The sequence below is a fragment of the Oncorhynchus nerka genome, linkage group LG23, assembly GCF_034236695.1.
Source record: "Oncorhynchus nerka isolate Pitt River linkage group LG23, Oner_Uvic_2.0, whole genome shotgun sequence".
Lineage (NCBI taxonomy): Eukaryota > Metazoa > Chordata > Actinopteri > Salmoniformes > Salmonidae > Oncorhynchus > Oncorhynchus nerka.
The window spans coordinates 23,370,404-23,394,333 of NC_088418.1; the positions used below are offsets into that span (position 1 = coordinate 23,370,404).

General features: G+C 42.1%; 2 protein-coding genes across 2 annotated transcripts in view; one reads left to right on the forward strand and one right to left on the reverse strand.

The window, feature by feature from the left end:
- The window catches only part of LOC115106521 (angiotensin-converting enzyme-like), a 32,190-nt gene extending 19,034 nt beyond the window's left edge, over nucleotides 1-13,156 (reverse strand). The window contains exons 1-9 of the mRNA XM_029629328.2: nucleotides 12,707-13,156; nucleotides 6,279-6,446; nucleotides 6,076-6,163; nucleotides 3,246-3,389; nucleotides 2,900-3,091; nucleotides 2,156-2,253; nucleotides 1,700-1,869; nucleotides 1,392-1,615; nucleotides 82-226 (exon numbers count right to left, since the gene is read on the reverse strand). Of these exons, the coding sequence (XP_029485188.2) occupies nucleotides 82-226; nucleotides 1,392-1,615; nucleotides 1,700-1,869; nucleotides 2,156-2,253; nucleotides 2,900-3,091; nucleotides 3,246-3,389; nucleotides 6,076-6,163; nucleotides 6,279-6,446; nucleotides 12,707-12,934 (1,457 nt within the window). The 5' untranslated portion in view covers nucleotides 12,935-13,156. The remainder of the gene's footprint in view (nucleotides 1-81; nucleotides 227-1,391; nucleotides 1,616-1,699; nucleotides 1,870-2,155; nucleotides 2,254-2,899; nucleotides 3,092-3,245; nucleotides 3,390-6,075; nucleotides 6,164-6,278; nucleotides 6,447-12,706) is intronic.
- Nucleotides 10,790-23,930, forward strand: part of abi3b (ABI family, member 3b) — a 28,061-nt gene continuing 14,920 nt past the window's right edge. The window contains exon 1 of the mRNA XM_065007960.1: nucleotides 10,790-10,893. Coding sequence (XP_064864032.1) covers nucleotides 10,883-10,893 — 11 coding nt within the window. The 5' untranslated portion in view covers nucleotides 10,790-10,882. The remainder of the gene's footprint in view (nucleotides 10,894-23,930) is intronic.

Sequence of the window (23,930 nt, forward strand, 5' to 3'; positions counted from 1 at the left end):
GAAACAGTGCATTTTATATAACGAAACTTATTTTGGATATTAACAATTTCCCTCATGTTAAATATTTTTCGTGCCACTCACCTGAGGTGCCACCAGTCTGCGTTGTATTGCTCTGGGGGGGTGCGCCCACTAAACACACTCCATCTCCACTGGTCAATGAGATAGCCAAAGGGAAGGAAGGCCATCTTGTCCAGAGCCATCTTCAGCAGGTAGTTGATGTCACTCTCTACAATAAACAAGCCAATTAAAAATCACACACAAAAGAATAACCACAACAATAAGTAACTAAGCACCTTAGTCACTAACACGCTGACAAAACTTGACACGCGCACACTTTGATTTTGTTCACCCACACCAGAAGCATTCAGGACACTCAGGTTGAAATATCAAAACAAATTCTGAACCAATTATATTAATTTGGGGACAGGTCAAAAACCATTAAACATTTATGGCAATTTAGCTCGCTAGCTTGCTGTTGCTAGCTAATTTGTCCCGGTATATAAACATTGGGTTGTTATTTTACCTGAAATGCACAAGGTTGACAGTTTTTACTCCGACAATTAATCCACAGATAAGAAACTAATTCTCTCCTTCCTTCAGGCTTTCTTTCTTTGGACTTTGTGGCGGTTGGCAACCAACTTCACAACATTACTACAACCAACCGGAGTGTGGACCTAAATTCCTCTTCCAATCACCCACGTGGGTATGTGCTCCTAAAAACCAATGAGGAGATGGGAGAGGCCGGACTTGCAGCGCATTGAGCGTCACAAACAGAACCAATTTCTATTTTACCGCCTGACCATGCAGACGCTCGCTAGGAGTGTGGGTGCAATGATTGAATAACATGTATGTGTACATTTATTTTGCAACACGAGCGGTGTGGTCAGCATGTAAGTAAGTAACTAACTTACTCAGTTACATAATAACTTACTTAGGCTACTTACTTATGAACTTTCTTACACTCCTAATGTGAGAGAAATTACGTATTTACCTGATTTGTTTGATATTAATAGTTAACAGATAAGACATTTCTGTTCTACTAATGCTGTGTCTTTATGGTCTCCACTCTAGCTCCCTGCAGCTAATCTGGGTGTATAAGAACCAGGATTCCTCTGGAAGGTCAGGCTCAAGAGTGTTGGGTCAGGTCAGCCTCATTATTGCAGAGCACTCACTCCATTCACGTGTGTGTGTGTGTGGTCTGCTTCTTATTAATACGTTTTGAATAAAGTAATATCCCGATAGGTGATTACCCTGGTCTCTCCTCATTATTAATTAGAATTTCTGTGACAAATCTACTTACTTAGAAACACTACCTACTAACCACAAAAGGAAATTGTTTTATGAATTGTATATGCACTTCAAAACAAGGTAGCAAATAAATTGGAGCATACCGTTGTCATTGGTCGCGTTAGACAATAGGCCGATGCTGGCCAGATGCTTAGGTGTGGACACCGAGAGGGACATGACATCACCAATGGCCTCGTGGAAGCCTGGGTTAGCACCGCGGCGGAAGTTTATAGGTTGTTCCTTGTACTGCAGGTAATATTCAACATGGCCCATCTCGTGGTGCACTGTGAAAAGCTGCTGCATGTTGACTGTGGTGCACTGTTTGATCCTGAATGTGAGGAGACATCACATATGAAGACACCGGAACCTTCTTTCGCATCCCCTCTCTTTGAGTTCAATTCCACTTGCTCACCTGAAGTCCTTTCTATTGTAGAAGTCCCAGGCAGATGCATGACACACCACCTCGCGACCTTCTGGCTTCTCAAACATAGACTTGTCCCAGAACTCTTGGGGCATTTTGATGAGGCCGAGGGAGGTGAAGAACTCCTCAGCCACCCGGAACATGTGAGTAGCATTCCAGTTCTGAGGAAAATCGTTGTATTTCAGGTATATACGGCCAAGCTAATGTTAACAGACCTCCAATGGACGAACTTTGACCTTTACCTGAGTTAAAGTGATTAGGAATCATTTGGGAAAAGGGAGTTAAACTAGGCTAGATAACTTTGGGCTTTTATTTTTAACAAACTGAGTTTTAGGATGTAGTTTTTTGATATACAGTTATGTAATTCCTTAACTTTCAACTCACAATTTCTCAGTTCTACATGTAAACTGATCTACAGTAATAAAATCTCATATTTCACCAGCTTACTTTGGCCACCATTTCATCGGTCACGTCCACATTGGGTTTGCCGGGGAAGGGGATCATCATGCCATAGATGTTGTTCCAGGTTTGCGACCACATGTTTCCTGAGGAAATGAAGCCCAGGCACTTAGCATTAGCCAGAGGCTTGATAAATCTACTGGTTGAGCCTTCCTAGTCACAGACACTGAGCAAATACCGCTATTGCATTATAGCTAGCAGCGGGGGGTTCCTGGCGCACGTTTATTGTCATGAATCTTGCCCTGGAGGCAGAACTGAGAGATTTCCGCTAGATGGGCTAGCTGCAAAGTAAAAATGGTCTATATTGTAAAAATTCATGAAAAAAAAAATGTGCTTTTTGGTCTTCATTTTAGGTTCGGGTTAGCACTAGCAGTGTGGTTAAGGTTTGGTTTAAAATCAGATTTTATGACTTTGTGGCTGTGCCAGCTAGTGATCACTCTGCAGAGCTGCCTCTAGGGCAAGATTCATGACAATAAATGCCAACCTGCTTTCCTGACACAGTCACTTGATCAGGAAACATCGGAGCCCGTTCTAACCTACTGAGTGGCTGACAGTAACGTCTATTATAGGGCCCAGATCAGGGGTCAAGTAATAATGAAAAACTCAGGGCCCTAGCTAAAGCTAATGCTAAGCTACGATGGACTGAGTTAGCTTGGAAAATGGCTGATAAATCAGTGACTGGACATTGTGCATTGGCTATAAGTTAACACAGACTTGTAAAGGTAAACTCACCTAGCAGGTGAGCAGGGATAGGTCCTTTAAGATTGATGTATTTCGGTCCGTAATGGTCGTAGAGCTTGCGGCGCACAAAGGCGTGAAGATTCTGGTAGAGCGGCTGCACCTGTTTGTAAATAGCCTCCAGATCATTCGCAAAAGTCTTTGACTTGTACCACGAACGCCAGTATGCTCCCGTGTCATCGAAACCTATAGAGGACATAACCATAATATTTATCAACAATGACATTTCACCTCATCCACTCCTCTCACTACAGCTATGGCCATAACTTACAATACTGTATGTTAGAAATGGTGACATTCACAGTGATACACATATGTAAGGTGAACGTGACATTCTTACCGTCAGCTTTATAGGCCTTGTTGCTAAGCTCCACAAACTTTGTATACTCTGCCCTGAGTGGCACACCCGATGCATTGTGCCAACCCTCCCATGCATACAGCAGTGTCTTGTAGCTCCGTGAGTTGGCCATGGTCTCTGTCAGCTCTGTGGAGCCGAAGTCAGACACCCTCAGTTACAGAATACAGAAACTGCTAGAGCACATAGAGGACTACTGGTTTTCCAAACATTGCCAGCGAAGAGAGAACAACAGTTGTAACTTTCCTAAAACAATGAGGCATTTAAGTGGTCAAATGACTCCCTGATCTCCTCTCCGTGCGACAGGTGAGTTACAGATACATCTTCTAAGAGATTAGCTTTGAGTTATGATGACGCAACAGCGGCAGAGTGGCCAAAAAACAACACGTATGCCTTCAGAAAGTATTCACACACTTTTTGCACATTTTGTTGTGTTACAGCCTGAAGTTAAAAATGGATTCAATTGAGATTTTGTGTGACTGATCTACATTTTACACACACAACCCCATAATGTCAATGTGGAAGTATTCAACCCCTTTGTTCAGGAGTAAAAATGTGCCTAACAATTCACATAAAAAGTTGCATGGACTCTCTGTGTTCAATAATAGTAGTTAACATACTTTGAATGACTACCCCCATCTCTGTACCCCACACATACAGATAATTGGAAGGTCTCTCAATCGACCAGGGAGGTTTATTAATGCCTTCCAAAGAAGGGCACCGATTGGTAGATGTATAAAAATATATATATTTTACAAAGTAGACATTGAATATCCCTTTGAGCATTGTGAAGATATTAAGTAGGTTTTGGATTGTGTATCAATACACCCAGTCACTACAAAGATACAGGCATCCTTCCTAACTCAGTTGCCGGAGGGGAAGGAAACTGCTCAGGGATTTCACCATGAGGCCAATGGTGATTTTAAAACAGTTAAAGAGTTTAATGATTCTGATATTAGAACTGAGGATGGGTCAACAATATTGTAAATACTCCACAATACTAACCTAAATGACAAAGTGGAAAGAAGGAAGCCTGTATAGAATATAAAATATTCCATAACATGCATCTGTTTTGCAACAAGGCACTTAAGTAATGTGGCAAAGAAATGAACTTTTTTCCTGAATTCAAAGCGTTATGTTTGGGGCAAATCACTGAGTGCCACTTTTCATATTTTCAAGCATGGTGGTGGCTGCATCATGTTATGGGTATGCTTGTCCTTAGGATCAAAATACAGAATACAGATAAGCACAGACTAAATCCTAGAGGAAAACCTGGTTTAGTCCGCTTTGACACTGGGAAACAAATTCACCTTTCAGCAGGACAATAATCTAAAATCTCAAGGCCAAATCTACACTGGAGTTGCTTACCAAAAGACGACATTGAATGTTTGAGTGGCCAAGTTACAGTTTTGACTTGAAATAGTCTTGAAAAATCTAATGCAAGGCTTAAATGTCTTTCTAGCAATGATCAACAACAAACTTGACAGAGCTTGAAGAATTGTAAAATGAATAAAATGGAGCAAATATTGTACAATCCAGGTGTGCAAAGCTCTTCGTGACTTACCCAAAAGGTGTTTCTAACATGTATTGTCTCAGGGGGTGAATACGTATCTAATCATAGTGTTTTACTTTTTATAAATGTTAATTAAATGTTTTCTTCCACTTTGACATTAAAATATTTTGTGTTACTGTAGATTTCAATTGTCATCCCACTTTGTAGCACAAAATGTGGAAGAAGTCAAGCCACTGTATTTTACAGGCTGAGCATATGAAGTGAAGGTGAGGAAAGTTGAAGGCCACTGAACAAAATGAGTTTGGTGGGGGAAAAAAGCAATGATCCAATGGCTGGGGTCCCTGTTTGTTATTATAATACAACCCAAAGTGTTGTTTTTCAACACCGGTCAGGTTCTTTAGTTACCCAGGACCACCCAATGTTTACTTTAGTAGATTGTGAAATGAGGAATCATCTGGGGTGGAAGTGGACTCTCATTTTGGAGTGTAAACACATTAGCAGAAACCATTTCCATGAACTGGTTTGAAATGTATATTAGGGCGTCAAAATGTACACAGTGTAGCAGGCCTGTAAGAGCGTTTGATTTACGTCCACTACACTGTATAACATTGGTAAATGACTTACAGTAAGTGCAACGGGGATTGTTTGGGTGCATTACTGAATGTTGCATTGGAAATGGCTCTCACACAATCTTCTCACACATCTACTGTCTTTTGGCAAACATGATAGTTCACAATTATTTTTTTGGGGTCGGGCACAGCACACAAAGCACAGGCCAGGGTTTAAAGCAACACGTAGATAATTGGGAATGACTGATGAAGCCGACGTGCTCTGCACTGTAGTCTGATGACCAGTAGCAGGACGTTTCAACGTTCCTAAAGAGCTGAAATTGAACCACTTCCCCCAGAGACCTCTTCAAAGTAATTACCCTCATCCTGTTGCTTTTTCTAACTTGATATAATATTTACCGCTTCTCTTGTCTTTCTTTTTTTGGACAACTATACCCCTCTTTGTTAATACGTTTCCCTACTTTAAAAACAAAAAATGTTTTACTTTTTGTCTTAGAGATTCTCTGGTACTTTTGTAGTTCTGAAAGCAGCACTCACTAGCCAAAAGTATAGTCTGTCTCTGTCTGTCTGTTCTATAATGACACCTTGTCTCATGCAAGTCATTGCTAATTGAGGTGAGATTCTGCATGTAAGAACTACACATGGACACATTCAGCCCAAAGCGGGAGGTTTCTTAGTCGCCAAAGTACCAGAGCATGTCTTTAACTGTAATTACATGAAGACAGCCACTTACCTGGCTCAATAGACCAGCATTCATTAGTCTTTGGACACACTTTGGCAGTAGAGTATATTTCAGACATCTTGCTTAGTATGACGTTGTACTGGGGAAATAAGGAGATTGTGAAAAGACTCAATTACTCTGACATTTCAGTATCACATTATACACCACATCGGAGTCCGACTCATCTGATAAGATGTAGACAATAGGAGACTGACCTCATTTCTTTCTCCTGCAGGTAGGTTAGCCGCTCCCAGGATGTTGATCTTCTTGAGACGCCTCTGCAGAGTAGTGTTGAAGGTGGCCAACACAGTAGGAGAGAAGTTATCTTTGGCCTTCTTCCCCCAGGCTTCTGTGAAGGCCTGCTTCATCCCATCAGATTCCACCTGTAGACACAGACCGGTGATCAGGTTATATAATCTAGCTGCCCAACAGCCCTCGCTTCACAGCATCCTGTATTTTGGACAAAGTAGCACACGTAACTAGTAGTCACAGTCCAAGGTGAAAATAGTACACACAGGTACCATTGACATCCAATCATTTGGGACATTGATATGTTTTGTTCAGAAAACGATTAATAACCCTACCAAAACGACTTGCCAGACTCAAGGAACCCATTAACTGTAAGTTGCCCTTTTTATACAATGGCCAATCACACAATCATATTCCTACTGTATTTTTTTTCTTATTCCCTACTTCTGGTCTAGTGTTGGACTGATTGCACCAATCACAGGCAAAGGCCCACAGCATATTGAATGTTAATATGGATGGTGGCAATTAGCTGTGGGGCCAGAAGGCCCTCATTCTGGTAACAGTTAAAGCACAGGGGTTGAGTGGGAGTAAAGCTAGAGAACCCTGACCGCCGGATCAAAAAAAAAAAAAAAAAAAAAAGGGTGCCTAATACATAAGTAGTGAAGACGACTACTGCACTGGGAAAGCACCGTCGCTCACAGTTAAAGGTTGGCATACAGACATATTGTTCTCTTACTACTGAATTATAACGATGACAAAATGGGTGACACTGGAAGGCAAGGCCGCTCAGAACGTCACACACAGTACATAACATGTTATCCTTTCAGTTCTGACACTGACTGAAGCACATTGAAGATGTATCAAAGGGTTGAGAAGCTCTAGCTAAGCCGCCTCAGTTCAGCCTCCTGCTTCTGACAGCTGATTTTTACCAAGACTGACAAAAACTAGACTGTCACAAACATATTAAATAGGGTTGTTTTTATTATCAGTTTAGGGTGTTTTTACAGTATAGTGAACTTCGCCTAATGCACACAGTCACACATGCTAACATTACAATGTTTCCCTTACTGTGAATATGCCACCAGCTACAGTAGTTTGGGGTTTCTGAATACTCTATTATCACATTTGGGGAAAACAAAGCCACTCCTTTCCCTCCTGTTTGTTCCTAAACCGAGTAGACGGACCTTAGGTAACTTGCCTTTGTGTACTTTGGGTGCTCTCAATGCATTGCTAATTTAACCCATTTGGGTACCCTTGTTTTTTTTGTGCTATTAAAAACAAATCACCTATTGCCTTTCTCACTTTGTGTGAGAAACAGGGAATTTCCTACAGGGAATCTGTCTACATCCACTGTGTTAGGGGTTGAAGAAGGTCCAGTAGTTGTGTTCTTAACCACAGAGCAAAGAGTCACTGTCAGGACACTGACTACACTGGGGCTGTCTGCAGTCACAGCCCAGGACATAGACATCCTGTCAGGAAAGTAGCTTCTGTTACTGTGATGTTTTCATTGAGTTCCAGCTTAGCTGATGTGTATCTAACACCACTGATTAACAATGGGCTGAACGGAAAACTGGTAACAGTGTTGAGGCCTTAACTCTGACCTTTCTCCTCCCTATTTTCCCCTCTCTCTCTCCCCCTCTTAACCTCAGTTTTGCTGTCCCACACCCAACTACAGTGGGGCAAAAAAGTATTTAGTCAGCCACCAATTGTGCAAGTTCTCCCACGTAAAAAGATGAGGCTTGTAATTTTCATCATAGGTACACTTAAACTATGACAGACAAAATGAGAAAAGAAAATCCAGAAAATCACATTGTAGGATTTCTTATGAATTTATTTGCAAATTATGGTGGAAAATAAGTATTTGGTCACCTACAAACAAGCAAGATTTCTGGCTCTCACAGACCTGTAACAACTTCTTTAAGAGGCTCCTCTGTCCTCCACTCGTTACCTGTATTAATAGCACCTGTTTGAACTTGTTATCAGTATAAAAGACACCTGTCCACAACCTCAAACAGTCACACTCCAACACCATGGATTTGGACCTGCTTTGACAGCCGTGGGTGCACACGCTTTATGTATTTTTTGGGTAGTTGATATTCCATCGGCGTTTCAAAGTAACTGATGGTTGCCCAAAACCAGCGGTGCTCTTTGAGTGTCGTTTTTAGAGCCTAATTGAGATTTGTCCGGAGGCTTAATATATCCCCCGTTTGATCCTTTGCTCTCCTCGGCATGGGCTAATTTGCACTGAGATTGAAAGGTTATCATAGGTGTGTGTGCATGCCTGCGTCCCTACGTGTGTCTACATAGAGATGCAGGGGGGAGAGATCTACCCAAATTCAACTACCTCACATGCTTTACTATGGAACGGTACAAGAGTACATTTCGCCTCAGATTCTGCACATCAGCCTAATCCACTAGGACAAAGCTCATGTCTGAGACGAGGACTGAGACAAAGATGAACTCAGTGACGTGGTAATCCCAGCCCAAGTTGAATGGAATGTTGGGGTTAACTCTTCAGTACATCCCCCGCCAGTCAATGTGACGGTCATGCCAATTCAGTGTCGGGGCCTGTGGGGAGGAGACTCGGAGAGAGACCTGGCAGGCTCCCCTCTGCCTGCCAGATCTTATAGAACGCAAAGCCCCTGATTCCCTTTGATCCCATCTTTGATGTGTAAGGAATAATAGCGCTCATAACTGGCAACCTACCAGTCAGACCAGAGCTTGCTTTTCTTCCACCTCACATCCTCGGCTCACTGTTGGATAGAGGAAAGCAGCAGGCATTGTGTAAGTTGACACCGGTGACACGGGCTGGGTTCCGGAGAGGTTACACCTGTTGTGGCCAACATGGGGTGGAGCCATCGTTCCATTCTAAGCCTGGCTAGTGGAGGAAAACCCTGTTGAGACAGCCGTCTGGCTAGGGAGAATAACTTCGAGGCATAGACACTCAATGCCTGGTGTTGTGTGCTTTTATCTCTCAGCGCTACAGAATACTGCCTCACACCTCTGCAGTTTCATTGATCCCTCCAAATGCCTGGGTGGCTCTACTTTGTAATTTTTCAGTCTCCAGCAAACATAACCAGCCCATACGATTATGCAAATGTTCTCCTGCTATCATATGGTGAGACGGGAGGAGCAGTAAAAGATAAGCTGGTGGCCGTAGCATGCAAATGTCTCATTACTCCACTCTGAAAAGTCCCATTTAAACCGCACTACAGTCTTTTATTGTTTATCTTAGGAAATCCATGTTATAAAATGTCAAGTGCATCAACCTGTGAAATTGCATTTTGTACAATGCTTGGAAAATAAGGAGGCTTCTGAACTTAATAAAAATAACTTTGCCAATCCCCCCCCCCCCCCCCCCCCCCCCCCGGGCTTCATTCAAGACTCAGAGACGCTCGAACCACATGTGTTTGGGTCCATTTGATGATTTCAGAAAACACACAAGCCGAGTTGGCAGAAATGGGAGGAACTGAGCATATCATTTTGGATGAGGATGAATAGTGTTAGTTGTAAAGCCGTGCGGGGCTCAACCCAACAAACATCCCTCTATGGGTGCTGTTGTCATACAAGGAACCACCCTGGCAAACACAACTCGGTAACACTTTGCAGTACCCCAGAAAGCCTTTTTTTAACCAGCTATACAACATTCACAAAGCCTTTATGAATGCCTACATAAGGGAGGATACAGTAAAGTGTGAATGGTAGGCCCCTTACTTGCCCTGAATGGTTCTGGCTGGTGTTGGTTAGCAAGGAGAGGCAGGAAGTAGAATATCCAGTGCATGGTTTTTATTTTAAAAGGGATTCAAGCCATGGGACTGATATTAGGATTAGGATTTTTTTGCACATAATGTTCAAATAATCTATAAGTGACATTGGTAAGCTTCACAATACAACAGAGATCATTTCGGATGATTTGGACATGATGCACGAAAAATGTAAATATCAGTCTGATTACTTGAATGGGATTTGGCCCACAAATGCTAAAACATTAGCATTTGGAAGCAATGCCAGGGAAACTAGACCAAATCATGGTTTTCGGTCATTCCTTGTCCATAGACTGCTTACAGAGTAAGGAAGCCAATATGTAATTTGGGTGAACTATCCCTTTAAAGCTCTTGGAGCAAGTGCAGGTATTTACAAAATGTTCAACTCATCCAACAAGATGCTGGACCAGGCTCAAAGTAATGAAACTGATAGAAACTAGTCAAAAGAAGATAAAGACTGACAATCGATCAGTCGTGACTAGCCCTAGGACTCACAGCAGAGACAGACGGACATTTTGAATTCAATCTCTCAAAGGCCTACACCTGAGCATTTATACTCTCCAGCCACTGGAAACAGGTTAACCCATCCCGTGGTGGATGGGTTAATAATATAACTTTTAAAAAAGTTATTCCTTTCTATTTTATTCACTTGTAAGAAAGCCTGTCCCTTTAAGAGTGACTGATGTCACAGCTAACGGTGTTAATTAGCCTTACTCACAAATTCAGTTTGCCACCTGTGGTTATGCAGAGAATCTCTGGTTTGCTAACATTATGATACTATCCGTTTTATCCTTTACTGTGTGTGAATGCAAGAACTGTGAGTACATCATTTGTTTCCTGACGAAGTTGTCCATGTTTGTCATATTTTCATCATTGTACAGAATGTTATGCTAACTAAGAAACAACTGTTCGCCACATTTTGCCTGTCAATAGACTAATTGTAGCCATGTGTCTTTTTTGAGTCACTGGATTGTTATCTCCGAGGATAAATGTTTTCATGTTATTGCTAAATAAAGTAGATGTGCCTTTTTATAGGCAAGTCAACCCCGTTTTCATGATTTCTGGTAGCTTTTTGGACTCATACAGCAGTTTTTAGCAGTTCTTTAAAAAGTAGAATGCTATTGGAAATGAATGTTGAAAGTTCTATTTCTATTCCTAAAACAGGCTGTACGTTAAATGATATTGTCAATGGGAAGCAGCAACAGTAACTTGATAAATAGCCCAGTGTCAAAACACCGTTGTGAAGTGTCTGAATCAATAATCCGTTTGTGATATCTTGAAAACAACAAATGTACTAGATACGTGCCACAATAGTAATCATATCATTTATTTTTACGAGCACCTTAATCTGCATATGCACCACTCATATTGATTAGGGGGGGAATCAAGTTGTATGCGCTGTTGAAACTAACGATTCAAACCACATGGAACTGGAAATATTGAGTATCACTCGTTAGAGGACAACATGCCGAAGACAACCAGCATTCTCCAACGCCGTAAGACTAAATCAAAAGGTTAAAAAAAACACAATGATATTGATCTGTTTTAAGCAATCGATTTTATGTCATTGTGATCACTAAACGTACATAACATCACTAACCAGAGGTAAAAAGGATGTGGTCAAAACATGAGGCTCTGTAACGTAGTAACACGCACTGTCCAAATAAATCAACATTTCAATTTAGGCGGATTGTGTACACGTCTCACTAGTTTAACCATTCACAGAGTTACAACATACTCTCATGCACAATTTTAACCAGGCGCTCTAAAAAGAGCTCCTATAGTGACCGTGCAGCAAGCCTGTTCAGTCACCCTGCCTACTTTATTAGAACCCATAGTATTCTATTCATTGTTATTTCAGACCACAATTGTATACATACAGCTTTATTGGATAATCTCACAGCTAAATATTGCACAGAAACCTGCACATTTATGTCCAACTGTAATCAAGGTTAAAGACCAGCAAACTGAAGAACAGCCTCTCTCCTGTGTCTCCAGAGCACAATCTCCATATATTTGCCTACTCCCACCAGATGGTTCTCACACACCATCGTAATATTGGAGGGATTCAAGGCTGCAAGTTCATTTGCAGTGGGACCAACCGAGAAATCCTATCAGATTTTGGACCCAGTCCTAATGGACTCCTATGCGATTCTAACCTATAGAATTGTATTTTATAGGATTATAATCCTTTTTTGACTAGTGTTGTGTTAAGTCTGTCTAATGTTTACATTGCTTCTGCTTATTTCCAGGGATAAACATCCTAAAATATGTAGATATCTTTGTTAGAAATAATATTTCCCTTGACTGAATAATGCTGAATGAAAAAAAAAAAATGGCTCAATTTACCCCACTCTCCCCTACTGTTATTTATCTTCAATGTTCAGGAACAATTTAGTTTAGATTATAGGTATAACCTACTCAACCAAAATGAATGTTTGGTGAGGTGACCAAGCAATATCAACATGTGTAATGCGACTAGAGGGGAAGCACAGTTAGCTTTCACAGTTACTCACAACAAAACATGTCCATAGTGTTTAGCTTTGGACTGAAGAGGACAACAATTAAGTAATTAAACAACTGTCAACATTTCAAACACCTCTGTGTGCTGAGTGGGGGAAGGGTCCTACCTTTTTCTCGGCGTTGTGGGGCGTAATGTTGGTCTGGTATGTCCAGCTGGCCTCTTGGTTTTGGTAGATGACCAGCTCAGCCACGGTATTGTAGGCAGTGACAAAGTCTTTGGCCCCGGCCTCTGTGGCAGGGAAGGTCCCTGGCCCCCACTCGGGCGGCAGGACAAAATGACAGAGTCCCAAGAGTGGCAGTAGCACCACCACCGCTCCCCAAAGCATTCTGGCCATTCCGGCCCTAGAGAGAAGTAGAGAAGGCTAAAAATACACTTGTTGATGTGAGAGTAGAGTAACTAACACCTTCCCTGGGGTTTTCTCATCCAAGTCTCCCTCCTGCTTCTCTTCTCCTACTGCCTCTGTCGGTTCCTTAAATGCTGAGCCGCCACAGCCGGCTCCTTTTTAAGTGGCTAGCAGTCTAACCCAGCCCACACTTTTCTGCAGCCTTCCCCTTTCCACTTTCCAGCACTGCCTGCCTGCACACTTACTTTACTAACAGTAGTGGAGAGTGGGGTAAGTTAGGCCAAAGGGTTAGTTGAGCCACCCCTTGGGAAGATCTCAATCACATACTCCTCGCATGCTCTCGCCTTGTCTCCTTCTCAAAGCCCATTGGAGGAGAAGGTCAGAGGGAAGGGACCTCTGGTGCTCTCACCCAATGGGTTTTGAGAAGGAGACAAGGAGAGAGGATGCGAGGAGTATGGAATTGAGATCTTCCCCTACTTTCTAGGAAACCATACACAATGTTTTCATGTGATATTTAGGAAGAGGTCATCATGTAATGGAGTCCGTGAAGGAAGAAACCACATGGAAAAATGTGTAATAGGTTTCATGATGCTTGTATCTAAACCAAAGTATATAGATCGGTTTAAGATTGTTTTATACATCAGTTGGTGGTCTCTATAAACTACAATAAACCTAGGATGAAAGTGTGTCCTTGTGGCTGTGTGGGAAAATATAGTCCAAATGTTTGCATTGGGGTTGAGCCAATGGAAACCATACCCCATACAAATGATGAGTACATTTTGTCAGTTTTATGCATAGTATTTTTTTATTTCTGCATATGAACTCAATCATGCCCCTTAAAAAATAAAAAGTAAAACAGGCAGGGATCTAGCCCCCCTTGAGCTTCTTGAGAGCGGCCAAGGAAGAAGTCCATTTGAGCAGCAGCAAGGGATGAACAAATGTGACTGAATGACACTGAAGAGGAACATTGACAAAAAGAGCCAATGTGCCTGTGTTAAAGAGAAGCTATGACAGAGTAGCAGAGGCACACAAGATCTTATCTGATGACATGGAGTCTGAGCTTGCTGAACATATCAAGAATCTTGCAAACCAGTATCTTGCGTAGCCTCAAATGCTGAGAACTCACGAATTGGCACGTCGAAACAACATCCCTGTCCCAAACAACTGTTCAAGAAATGGAAAATGAACAGAGGGCTCTATATCTGAAGGTAGGCATATATACCACATCCCCATTCCATGAATTCAACTTTGACCAACCAGCACATTCACCCACTTACCCCAAGGTGGCTTAACTTTAGCCTGACGACTCCCAGTAAATTCTTCCCCTGCTCTTTCATTTGCTCCATACTGAAGTCTGAGAGTGCCATAATTGAACTAGTTTGTGGTCACGAGGGGTGTTGTAAAAAAGAAAGTCATCAGTAATTGGATCATCTCTAAGCAATAGAAGAATCAAAGCCAATGATTCATTTTTTAACCGCCAATTTACCCATGTGTGTTCCCACTCTGGCCCAAAACATTGGTTTCTGGACCAATCAGACGGCCCGAATGTGTTCATGTTCCAGAGATACTCAGATCCAAACTTATTACGGAGAAGAAACTAACGTCTGTGGGCGTGGCGTAGCGTTTGGCCAGAGCAAGGAATCTGGGTAGCCAGGCAAGCTAACTTACTCTGTCCCTATGCTCAATTTACTCCATACCCGGTGGGCAATGTTTTCAGATTTTTCTGATTATTTCCAGGGATACACAATAGCATGAAATACACAACTAAAATATTAATACGACATGTAAAGTGTTGGTAACATGTTTCATGAGTTGAAATATAATTTTCCATACACAAAAAAAGCTTATTTCGTGGGGCGACGGGGCTTAAGCCCTATTTGCATGGCACTAATATTATTAGAGAAGGTTGGTTATGTATTTATTAACCAACAATGTCCGTTATTCTAGAGGACGATTCAGACGGGATTCGTTTTTTCAAAACTGGCCCCTATAATTCTATCTATTTATCTATCTACAGTTGAAGTCAGACGTTTACATACACCTTAGCAAAGTACATTTAAACTCCGTTTTTCACAAATTCTGACATTTAATCCTAGTAAAAATTCCCTGTCTTAGGTCAGTTAGGATCACCACTTTATTTAAGAATGTGAAATGTCAGAATAATAGTAGAGAGAATGATTTATTTCAGCTTTTATTTCTTTCATCACATTCCCAGTGGCTCAGAAGTTTACATACACTCAATTAGTATTTGGTAGCATTGCCTTCAAATTGTTTAAATTGGGTCAAACGTTTCGGGTAGCCTTCCACAAGCTTCCAACAATAAGTTGGGTGAATGTTAGCCCATTCCTCCTGACAGAGCTGGTGTAACTGAGTCAGGTTTGTAGGCCTCCATGCTCGCACACGCTTTTTCAGTTCTGCCCACAAATGTTGTATAGGATTGAGGTCAGGGCTTAGTGGTGGCCACTACAATGCCTTGATGTTGTTGACCCTAAGCCATTTTGCCACAACTTTGGCAGTATGCTTGGGGTCATTGTCCATTTGGAAGACCCATTTGTGACCAAGCTTTAACTTCCTGACTGATGTCTTGAGATGTTGCTTCAGTATATCCACATTTTCCTCCCTCATGATGCCATCTATTTTGTGAAGTGCACCAGTCCCTCCTGCAGCAAAGCACCCCAACAACATGATGCTGCCACCCCCATGCTTCACGGTTGGGATGGTGTTCTTTGGCTTGCAAGCATCCCCCTTTTTCCTCCAAACATAACGATGGTCATTATGGCCAAGCAGTTCTATTTTTGTTTCATCAGACCAGAGGACATTTCTCCAAAAAGTACGATCTTTGTCCCCATGTGCAGTTGCAAACCATAGTCTGGATTTTTTATGGTGGTTTTGGAGCAGTGGCTTCTTCCTTGCTGAGCGGCCTTTCAGGTTATGTCGATATAGGACTCGTTTTACTGTGGATATAGATACTTTTGTACTTGTTTCCTCCAGCATCTTCACAAGGTCCTTTGCTTTTGTTCTGGGATTGATTTGCACTTTTCGCACCAAAGTACGTTCACAGAACACATCTCTTTCCTGAGCAGTTCAACGGCTGCGTGGTCCCATGGTGTTTATACTTGCATACTATTGTTTGTATAGATGAACATGGTACCTTCAGGCGTTTGGAAATTGCTCCCAAGGATGAACCAGACTTGTGGAGGTCTACAAATGTTTTTTTCTGAGGTCTTGGCTGATTTCTTTTGATTTTCCCATGATGTCAAGCAAAGAGGCACTGAGATTGAAGGTAGGCCTTGAAATACATCCATGGATACACCTCCAATTGACTCAAATTATGTCAATTAGTCTATCAGAAGCTTCTAAAGCCATGACATAATTTTCTGGAATTTTCCAAGCTGATTAAAGGCACAGTCAACATAGTGTATGTAAACTTCTGACCCACTGGAATTGTGATACAGTGAGTTATAAGTGAAATAATCTGTCTGTAAACAATTGTTGGAAAAATTACTTGTCATACACAAAGTAGATGTCCTAACTGACTTGCCAAAACTATAGTTTGTTAACAAGAAATGTGTGGAGTGGTTGAAAAACAAGTTTCAATGCATAAATTGTGGTGAGTAGTTGACTCAAAGTGAGAGAAAGACAATAGTTTAACAGTTTTGAACAAATTAATTTCTTCAAAAATGAAGGAGAAGCAAGAGAGAGAGAGAGCTATATTTTGTATTTCACTTTCACTTACTTAGCAAATGCATCTAGCTAGTTTAGCCTACTCAAACAGAGAGGGATGGTATATTACCTAGCTGGCTATGGCTATCCAACATGTGAACTCTTCCAAGTCAAGGTAAGCTTTTGGTTTGATTAATTCATTGCCAACAAGGCCCATCGGTGTAACTGCTAAACTGCTTCCTAACTGTACACTGCACTGCATGATTGTAGTGGGTTTACTAACACGTTAGTTGTAGTAGCTATATTGACTTGACATTAGCTAATACGGTGACAAACATGTAGGCTTGGTGTAGTGGTTATGATATGAAGATTTGGCCTGGAAAGGTTTTTTCGCCTGGTCACAGACAGCTGATGTTGTGCACTGAACTCCACAAGTGAAGGGAAAAGGTGAGAGGAGGAGAGAGCATAGATGTTGATAGTTGAATCGGATGATACTCATGATCAGAAAAAAATAAGCGTTTTAACAGGCTTAAAATAGATGTTGGCAAAATACCTCCCTGCATGTTCTCATTAGATTAGGAGAAGCGCCAAGGGCCGGGTGTGTATGTGCACTCCTCTGTGTCTGTGTGTCCTCAACTTTCCCTACCCTTGCTCCACCTGTTAGATATTATGCACATTGTTAGCTTGATACATCAAATCAAATTGTTTTGGTCACATGCAATACCATCTGCTAACCATGTGTGAGTGTAGCGAAACGCTTGTGCTTCTAGTTCGAACAGTGCAGTAATATCTACCTAATCTAACAATTCCACAACAACTACCTAATACACACAAATCTGTAAAGGGATGGAATAATAATATATAAATATATGGATGAGTGATGACCGAGTGGCATAGGCAAGATGCAATAGATGGAAGTAAAATACAGTATATACATGTGAGATGAGTAATGCAAGATATGTAAACATTATTAAAGTGGCATTATTAAAGTAACTAGTGACCTATTTTTTCAAGTGGCCAATGATTTCAAGTATGTATGTAGACAGCAGCCTCTGTGTTAGTGATGGCTGTTTAACAGTCTGATGGCCTTGAGATAGAAGCAATTTTTCAGCCTCTCTCTATTTTTCAGTCTCTCTCAGGCCCCAGCTTTGATGCATGTGACCTGGACTTCTGGATGGTAGCGGGGTGAACAGGCAGTGGCTCGGGTGGTTGTTGTCCTTGATGATCTTTTTGGCCTTCCAGTGACAACGGGTGCTGTAGATATCCTGGAGGGCAGGTAGTTTGCCCCCTGTGATGCATTGTGCAGATCGCACCACCCTCTGGAGAGCCCTGCGGTTGTGGGCGGTGCAGTTGCCGTACCAGGCAGTGATACAGCCCGACAGTTTGCTCTCAATTGTGTATCTGTAAAAGTTCCGCCTTCTTCACCACATTGTCTATGTGGAAGGACCATTTCAGTTTGTCCGTGATGTGTACGCCGAGGAACTTAAATCCTTCCACCTTCTCCACTGCTATCCCATCGATGTGAATATGCTCCCTCTGCTGTTTCCTGAAGTCTACTATCATCTCCTTTGTTTTGTTGACATTGAGTGAGAGGTTGTTTTTCTGACACCAGACCCCGAGTGCCCTCATCACCTCCCTATAGGCTGTCTAGTCGTTGTTGGTGATCAAGCCTACTACTGTTGTGTTGTCTGCAAACTTGATGATTGAGTTGGAGGCGTGCATGGCCACGCAGTCATGGGTGAACAGGGAGTACCGGAGGGGGCTGAGCACGCACTCTTGTGGGGCCTCAATGTTGAGGATCAGCGAAGTGGAGATTATGTTTCCTACCTTCACCACCTGGGGGCGGCAACGTGAGGAAGTCCAGGTCCCAATTGCACAGGGCGGGGTTGAGACCCAGGGCCTCAAGCTTAATGATGAGCTTAGAGGGTACTATGGTGTTGAATGCTGAGCTGTCGTCAATGAACAGCATTCTTACATAGGTATTCCTCTTGAACAATGGTGGCCATCTTGAAGCATGTGGGGACAGCAGACTGGGATAGGGAGAGATTGAATATGTCGGTAAACACACCAGCCAGCTGGTCTGCGCATGCTCTGAGGACGTGGCTAGCGAGGCTTAACACGTTTAAATGTCTTACTCACGTCAGCCACGGAGAAGGGGTGGTGCAGTCCTTGGTAGAGGGCCGCGTCGGTGGCACCGCATTATCCTCAAAGCAGGCAAAGAAGGTGTTTCGTTTGTCTGGAAGCAAGACGTCGGTGTCCATGACGTGGCTGGTTTTCTTTTTGTAGTCTGCTATTGCCTGTAGACCCTGCCACAAACGCGTCTCGTGTCTAAGCCTTTGAATTGCGACGTTGATAGCAATGTCCTTGCCATGTGATTTATCATGGAAGCAGGCTGCAGCAATCTAAATGATCAAACCCGAAAACATGCAAAGAAAAGGGATCAGGTCTACAGGCAGTGTGGGCAGATAAATACAGCTTCACTCTATCCAATCAAAACAACGGGATCAATGTACGGTTGAGTTATTTATACCGCACATGTCTGACTCAAAGACAGTACAGTATGGTTTAACAACTCTGTGACTGACTGACATGAGAAAGATGCTTGCTGACACTCAAAAATTACTTTTTTCCCCGATCACGGATAATTCCAAATAATACTCAGATCATAATCATATCCAGAGAATTGCCCATATCCGTTACGATACTTGTTTTGTCCGACTACTCGGCACAGGCTATATGAAAGCAAACTGTGTTTCATTCCGCCATTTCTGTTGAAAAACATTTCTTAAATGGAAGCAAACAGATCGAAACAGGGATAAACGTACCTGAATTTGTCCAATAGAAACTCTCGTTTGCAACCGTTGGACTAATGGTTACACCCTATATCAGCTAAGTGCAGGCAAGAGTGTGCAAGGCGGTATTGAATGTGTCAATGTCTGTCACCTTGATTACTCAAATTTCTCTCGACCTGTGCACCTACGTTGTAAACTTTCATTCATAGTCTAGGTTGTAGCAACCTCATGATGGGTATAGGGAACATTAGAGTATCATGTAGTAGCCTAAACCTATTGATGTTACATTGAGCTGGGTGAATGGAATATGAATGACAGTTCTCCAACATGCTGTAATAGATATAAGGGAATACTCGTATAAAAAAATAATCGTCCTCCATTATTTTAAACGGTACCAACCGCCAATGGAAGAGAGAAGGGGGAAACGCAGACAAGAGAGAGAAACCCAGACAAAAATATACCACCATTTGGGGGATTTTCACAAAATGTCATCCATAGAATGGTCCTTTGGAGGAAGGATTGTTGACATATTGTATGTTTCACATTTGTATCTTGAAACATCATTGAGAAATGATTGATCAAAGTTGTCATATTTATGACATTTTGACCTTACCCAGGCCTCCCGTTTCATCTGTAGGTGCTACAAAGCAAACGTTGGTGTCATGTAAAGCTTTACTGCATATCTTAAATAATTATGAAAATATCAACATTTTGATTTGGCTAAATGTTCAATATATTGTTGAACATACACTGAACAGAAATATAAACACAACATGCAACAATTTCCAAGAGTTTACTGAGTTATAGTTCATATAAGGAAATCAGTCAATTTAAATCAATTCATTAGGCCTTAATCTATGGATTTCACATGACTGGGAATATGGGTATGCATCTGTTGGTACCGGGTACCTTAATAAAAAGGTAGGGGCGTGGATCAGAAAACCAGTCAGTATCTGGTGTGACCACCATTTGCCTCATGTAGTGCAACACATCTCCTTCTTGATCAGACTGTTGATTGTGGCCCTTTAGTGGAATGTTGTCCCATTCCTCTTCAATGGCTGTGCGAAGTTGCTGGATATTGGCAGGAAGCTGCCGTACAAGTCGATCCAGAGATGCTCAATGTCTGGTGAGTATGCAGGTCATGGAAGAACTGGGACATTTTCAGCGTCCAAGAATTATGTTACAGATCCTTGCGATGTGGGGATGTGCATTATTATGCTGAATGAAACATGAGGTGATGGCAGTGGATGAATGCCAAGACAATGGGCCTCAGGATCTCGTCACGGTATCTCTGTGCATTCAAATTGCCATCAATAAAATGCAATTGTGTTTGTTGTCCGTAGCTTATGCCTGCCCATACCATAACCCCACCCACCATGGGGCACTCTGCTCACAACGTTGACATCAGCAAACCGCTCTCCCACACGACGTCATACACGCTGTCTGCCATCTGCTTGGTACAGTTGAAACCGGGATTCATCTGTGAAGAGCACACTTCTCCAGCGTGCCAGTGGCCATTGAAGGTGAGCATTTCACACTGAAGACTGTTACGACGCTTAACTGTAGTCAGGTCAAGACCCTGGCGAGGACGACGAGCACGCAGATGAGCTTCCCTGAGACTGTCTGCACAAACTGTCAGAAACATTCTTTGGTTGTGCAAACACAGTTTCAACAGCTGTCCGGTTGGCTGTTCTCAGACAATCCCGCAGGTGAGGAAGACAGATGTGGAGGTCCTGGGCTGGCGTGGTTACACATGGTCTGCGGTTCTGAAGCCGGTTGGACATACTGCCAGATTCTCTAAAATGTTGTTGGAGGCGGGTTATGGTAGAGACATGAACATTACATTCTCTGGCAACAGCTGTGGTGGACATTCCTGCAGTCAGCATGCCAATTACACACGCCCTCAAACCTTGAGACAGCTGTGGCATTGTGTTGTGTGATAAAACTGCACATTTTAGAGTGGCCTTATTGTCCCCAGCACAAGCATGATCATTACCTCTGTAATGATCATGCTGTTTCATCAGCTTCTTGATATGCCACACCTGTCAGATGGATGAATTATCTTGGCAAAGGAGAAATGCTCACTAACATGAATGTAAACAAATTTGTGCACAACATTTGAGAGAAATAAGCTTTTCACAGAAACTCATCCCTCCCTATATAGGAGGAAGTAGCTAGGCAAACCTCTATGCATCGATATACAGTGAGTAATGATGTTTTCTTCATGACATGAGCAAGGAGATGGAGCTTATCTCTGCGATTTGATAGCATTTGGTCTCATGCGGCCGCTAATTCGTTTAGTGGAGCAATCAATATTGATAGTAGCTATTATGTGTTATGCAGTTCACAAGATTCTGGAACCTTCCATTCCACGTTTAGCTAGGAACGCATTCAATTTAACGTACAGACTGGTCTGGAGTAGTGTGCTTGTATAGCTACACTTGCTGTTCTGCTCTGAGCTAACCAGAGTTTCGCAAGCTCATTAGTGCACGCTGTTCCAAGGAGTCAGACTATTAGCATACATGTTAACGTTATCTTTCAGTCACACTAGTCATCTTATCTGCTGCAGTAGGTTTAGGCCCTGTGTTTATTAGCCATGTTAAATCATATGTCATGTATTACACATAGGTAGTCCCTCCCTGTCGGTCCATCTTGTAGTTTTCAGTGACAGCATAGTGACAACTATTCTACTATGTGCTATTGTACTGTATGCTAATTCTAGTGATCGCTTCATTCAAGTATCATGTTTTAGCACCTGTTATTAATTCATCTTCTGTTGCATTTTGTTATCATGTCTTTCACACTGGTTCTATCATGTTATGCTGCAACTCTTAGTGCTGTGGTGATACTTGCACATTCACTAGTATATATATTCTGCTTTAAGAGTTTATGTATTGTGTGTTTATGGTGTATCATTGTGATTTATGCATTGGTTGGTACAATCAATTTTATTGTCTGGTTGATCCCATATTGCTCCCTTACAGGATCAACAGGCATTCTTTCAGTTGTCAATTAATTACTTCTGTCATCTTCATTCTCGCTGCAGTGCTCATGAAGCAACAGGTTAGGCATATTTTAGGAGTGTACTATTTTTAGGATAGTCGTAGCCACTCACGAGAGTCATCGTGCATGCTTGTTCATTGTGCGTATGCAGGCACCTTATACACTGATGCAGCTCACTCTGCTAGTCATTTGTGTAGCTGCGCGTGCCTCATATCTACCACCATCGTGCTGGCCCAAATGATGTGGGCTGCTACCTGCCATGTCCAGCAGTCAAGCAGCGTGATATTTTGTGATACTCGGAGGGCGTTAGTCTGTTGCCGGCTAAACATTCCCTGGTCTTTCATCGTTTTAGCACATATTTCACAGAAGTACATCTAATTTTAAAATTATTACTACTACCAACCCTAATCATTTTTCCTCCTATTTTTTTGTTATCATCTTGGAAAGCTGGTGCAGTGTGATGACCAATCAAGGCTCGCTATAACTTCCAGCCGTGTGGATTGGCTTTTGATACTATCATTTACCTAGCATGCCATAGGCTTGCTACACACCCACATGACAATCAGATGTTGGCGATCAAGAGTTAATCGCCCTTAATGGAAACCTCTGTTATGAGCTTATTTCAGTATCTATCGGGTCTACTTATTCTTGCAAGCAGGTCATCTATATTCTCTCATGGTTTACCGGCATATACTCTCAGGTAGACTCTATATTGTAGGCCTAGGTTTGAGATTATCATGTTACTCTCACTGTGCATGCTCGTGCATGCTGCAGAAGCCTCGGCTACTGCTGAGTGTATCAGTTATATTAGGCAAATTAGATAATACAGGTGGTTTTGGGAGCGTTGTTAGTATACTGTACTTTTTTATGCTCTGTGATGCTATGTCATTAGCTCATGCGACACATAGTTAGTGTTTACACACAGGCCTAGTAGACAGTCATGTAATGGTAGAATGACCTTCACTGGTCTATTGAGCACTCCCACCTGGCAATGAGTTTACCTGCCAGTACCATGCCTCTAAGTTTGCTATGATGGTGTCAGCCGTGGTCAATGGCCTACATGTTGCCATCTTTGCTGGCTACATGATATAAAGTAAATTGCATGTAGTTACAGGTGGTTGGCTGGGTCACATTGCTTAAGGTTTCATGTTAGATACGTTTTTTTTTTTATGTAGACACCCGGTGGTGCGTCTCCAGGGCACCTGGGTTAGTACTGCTTACGGTGGCTAGTTAGGTCAAATATTCCCATCTACCAAGATGACAGCTCATCTTGCCTCAAGCGAGGGTACCCGGCGGTTTGTCATATGAGAAATATAAGAAACAGGTTGCACAGCTCATGCCACACATGGTTAATATTCATACATAGTATACAGTCTTGTAATGGTAGGATGACTTTGGCTGGTCTATTTGATCATATCGAAGCAGCGCTTTCTGCCGTAGCTACATACAGTCCATTCGGGAAAGTATTCAGACCCATTTACTATTTCCATATTTTGTTATGTTACAGCCTTACTCTAAAATATATTAAA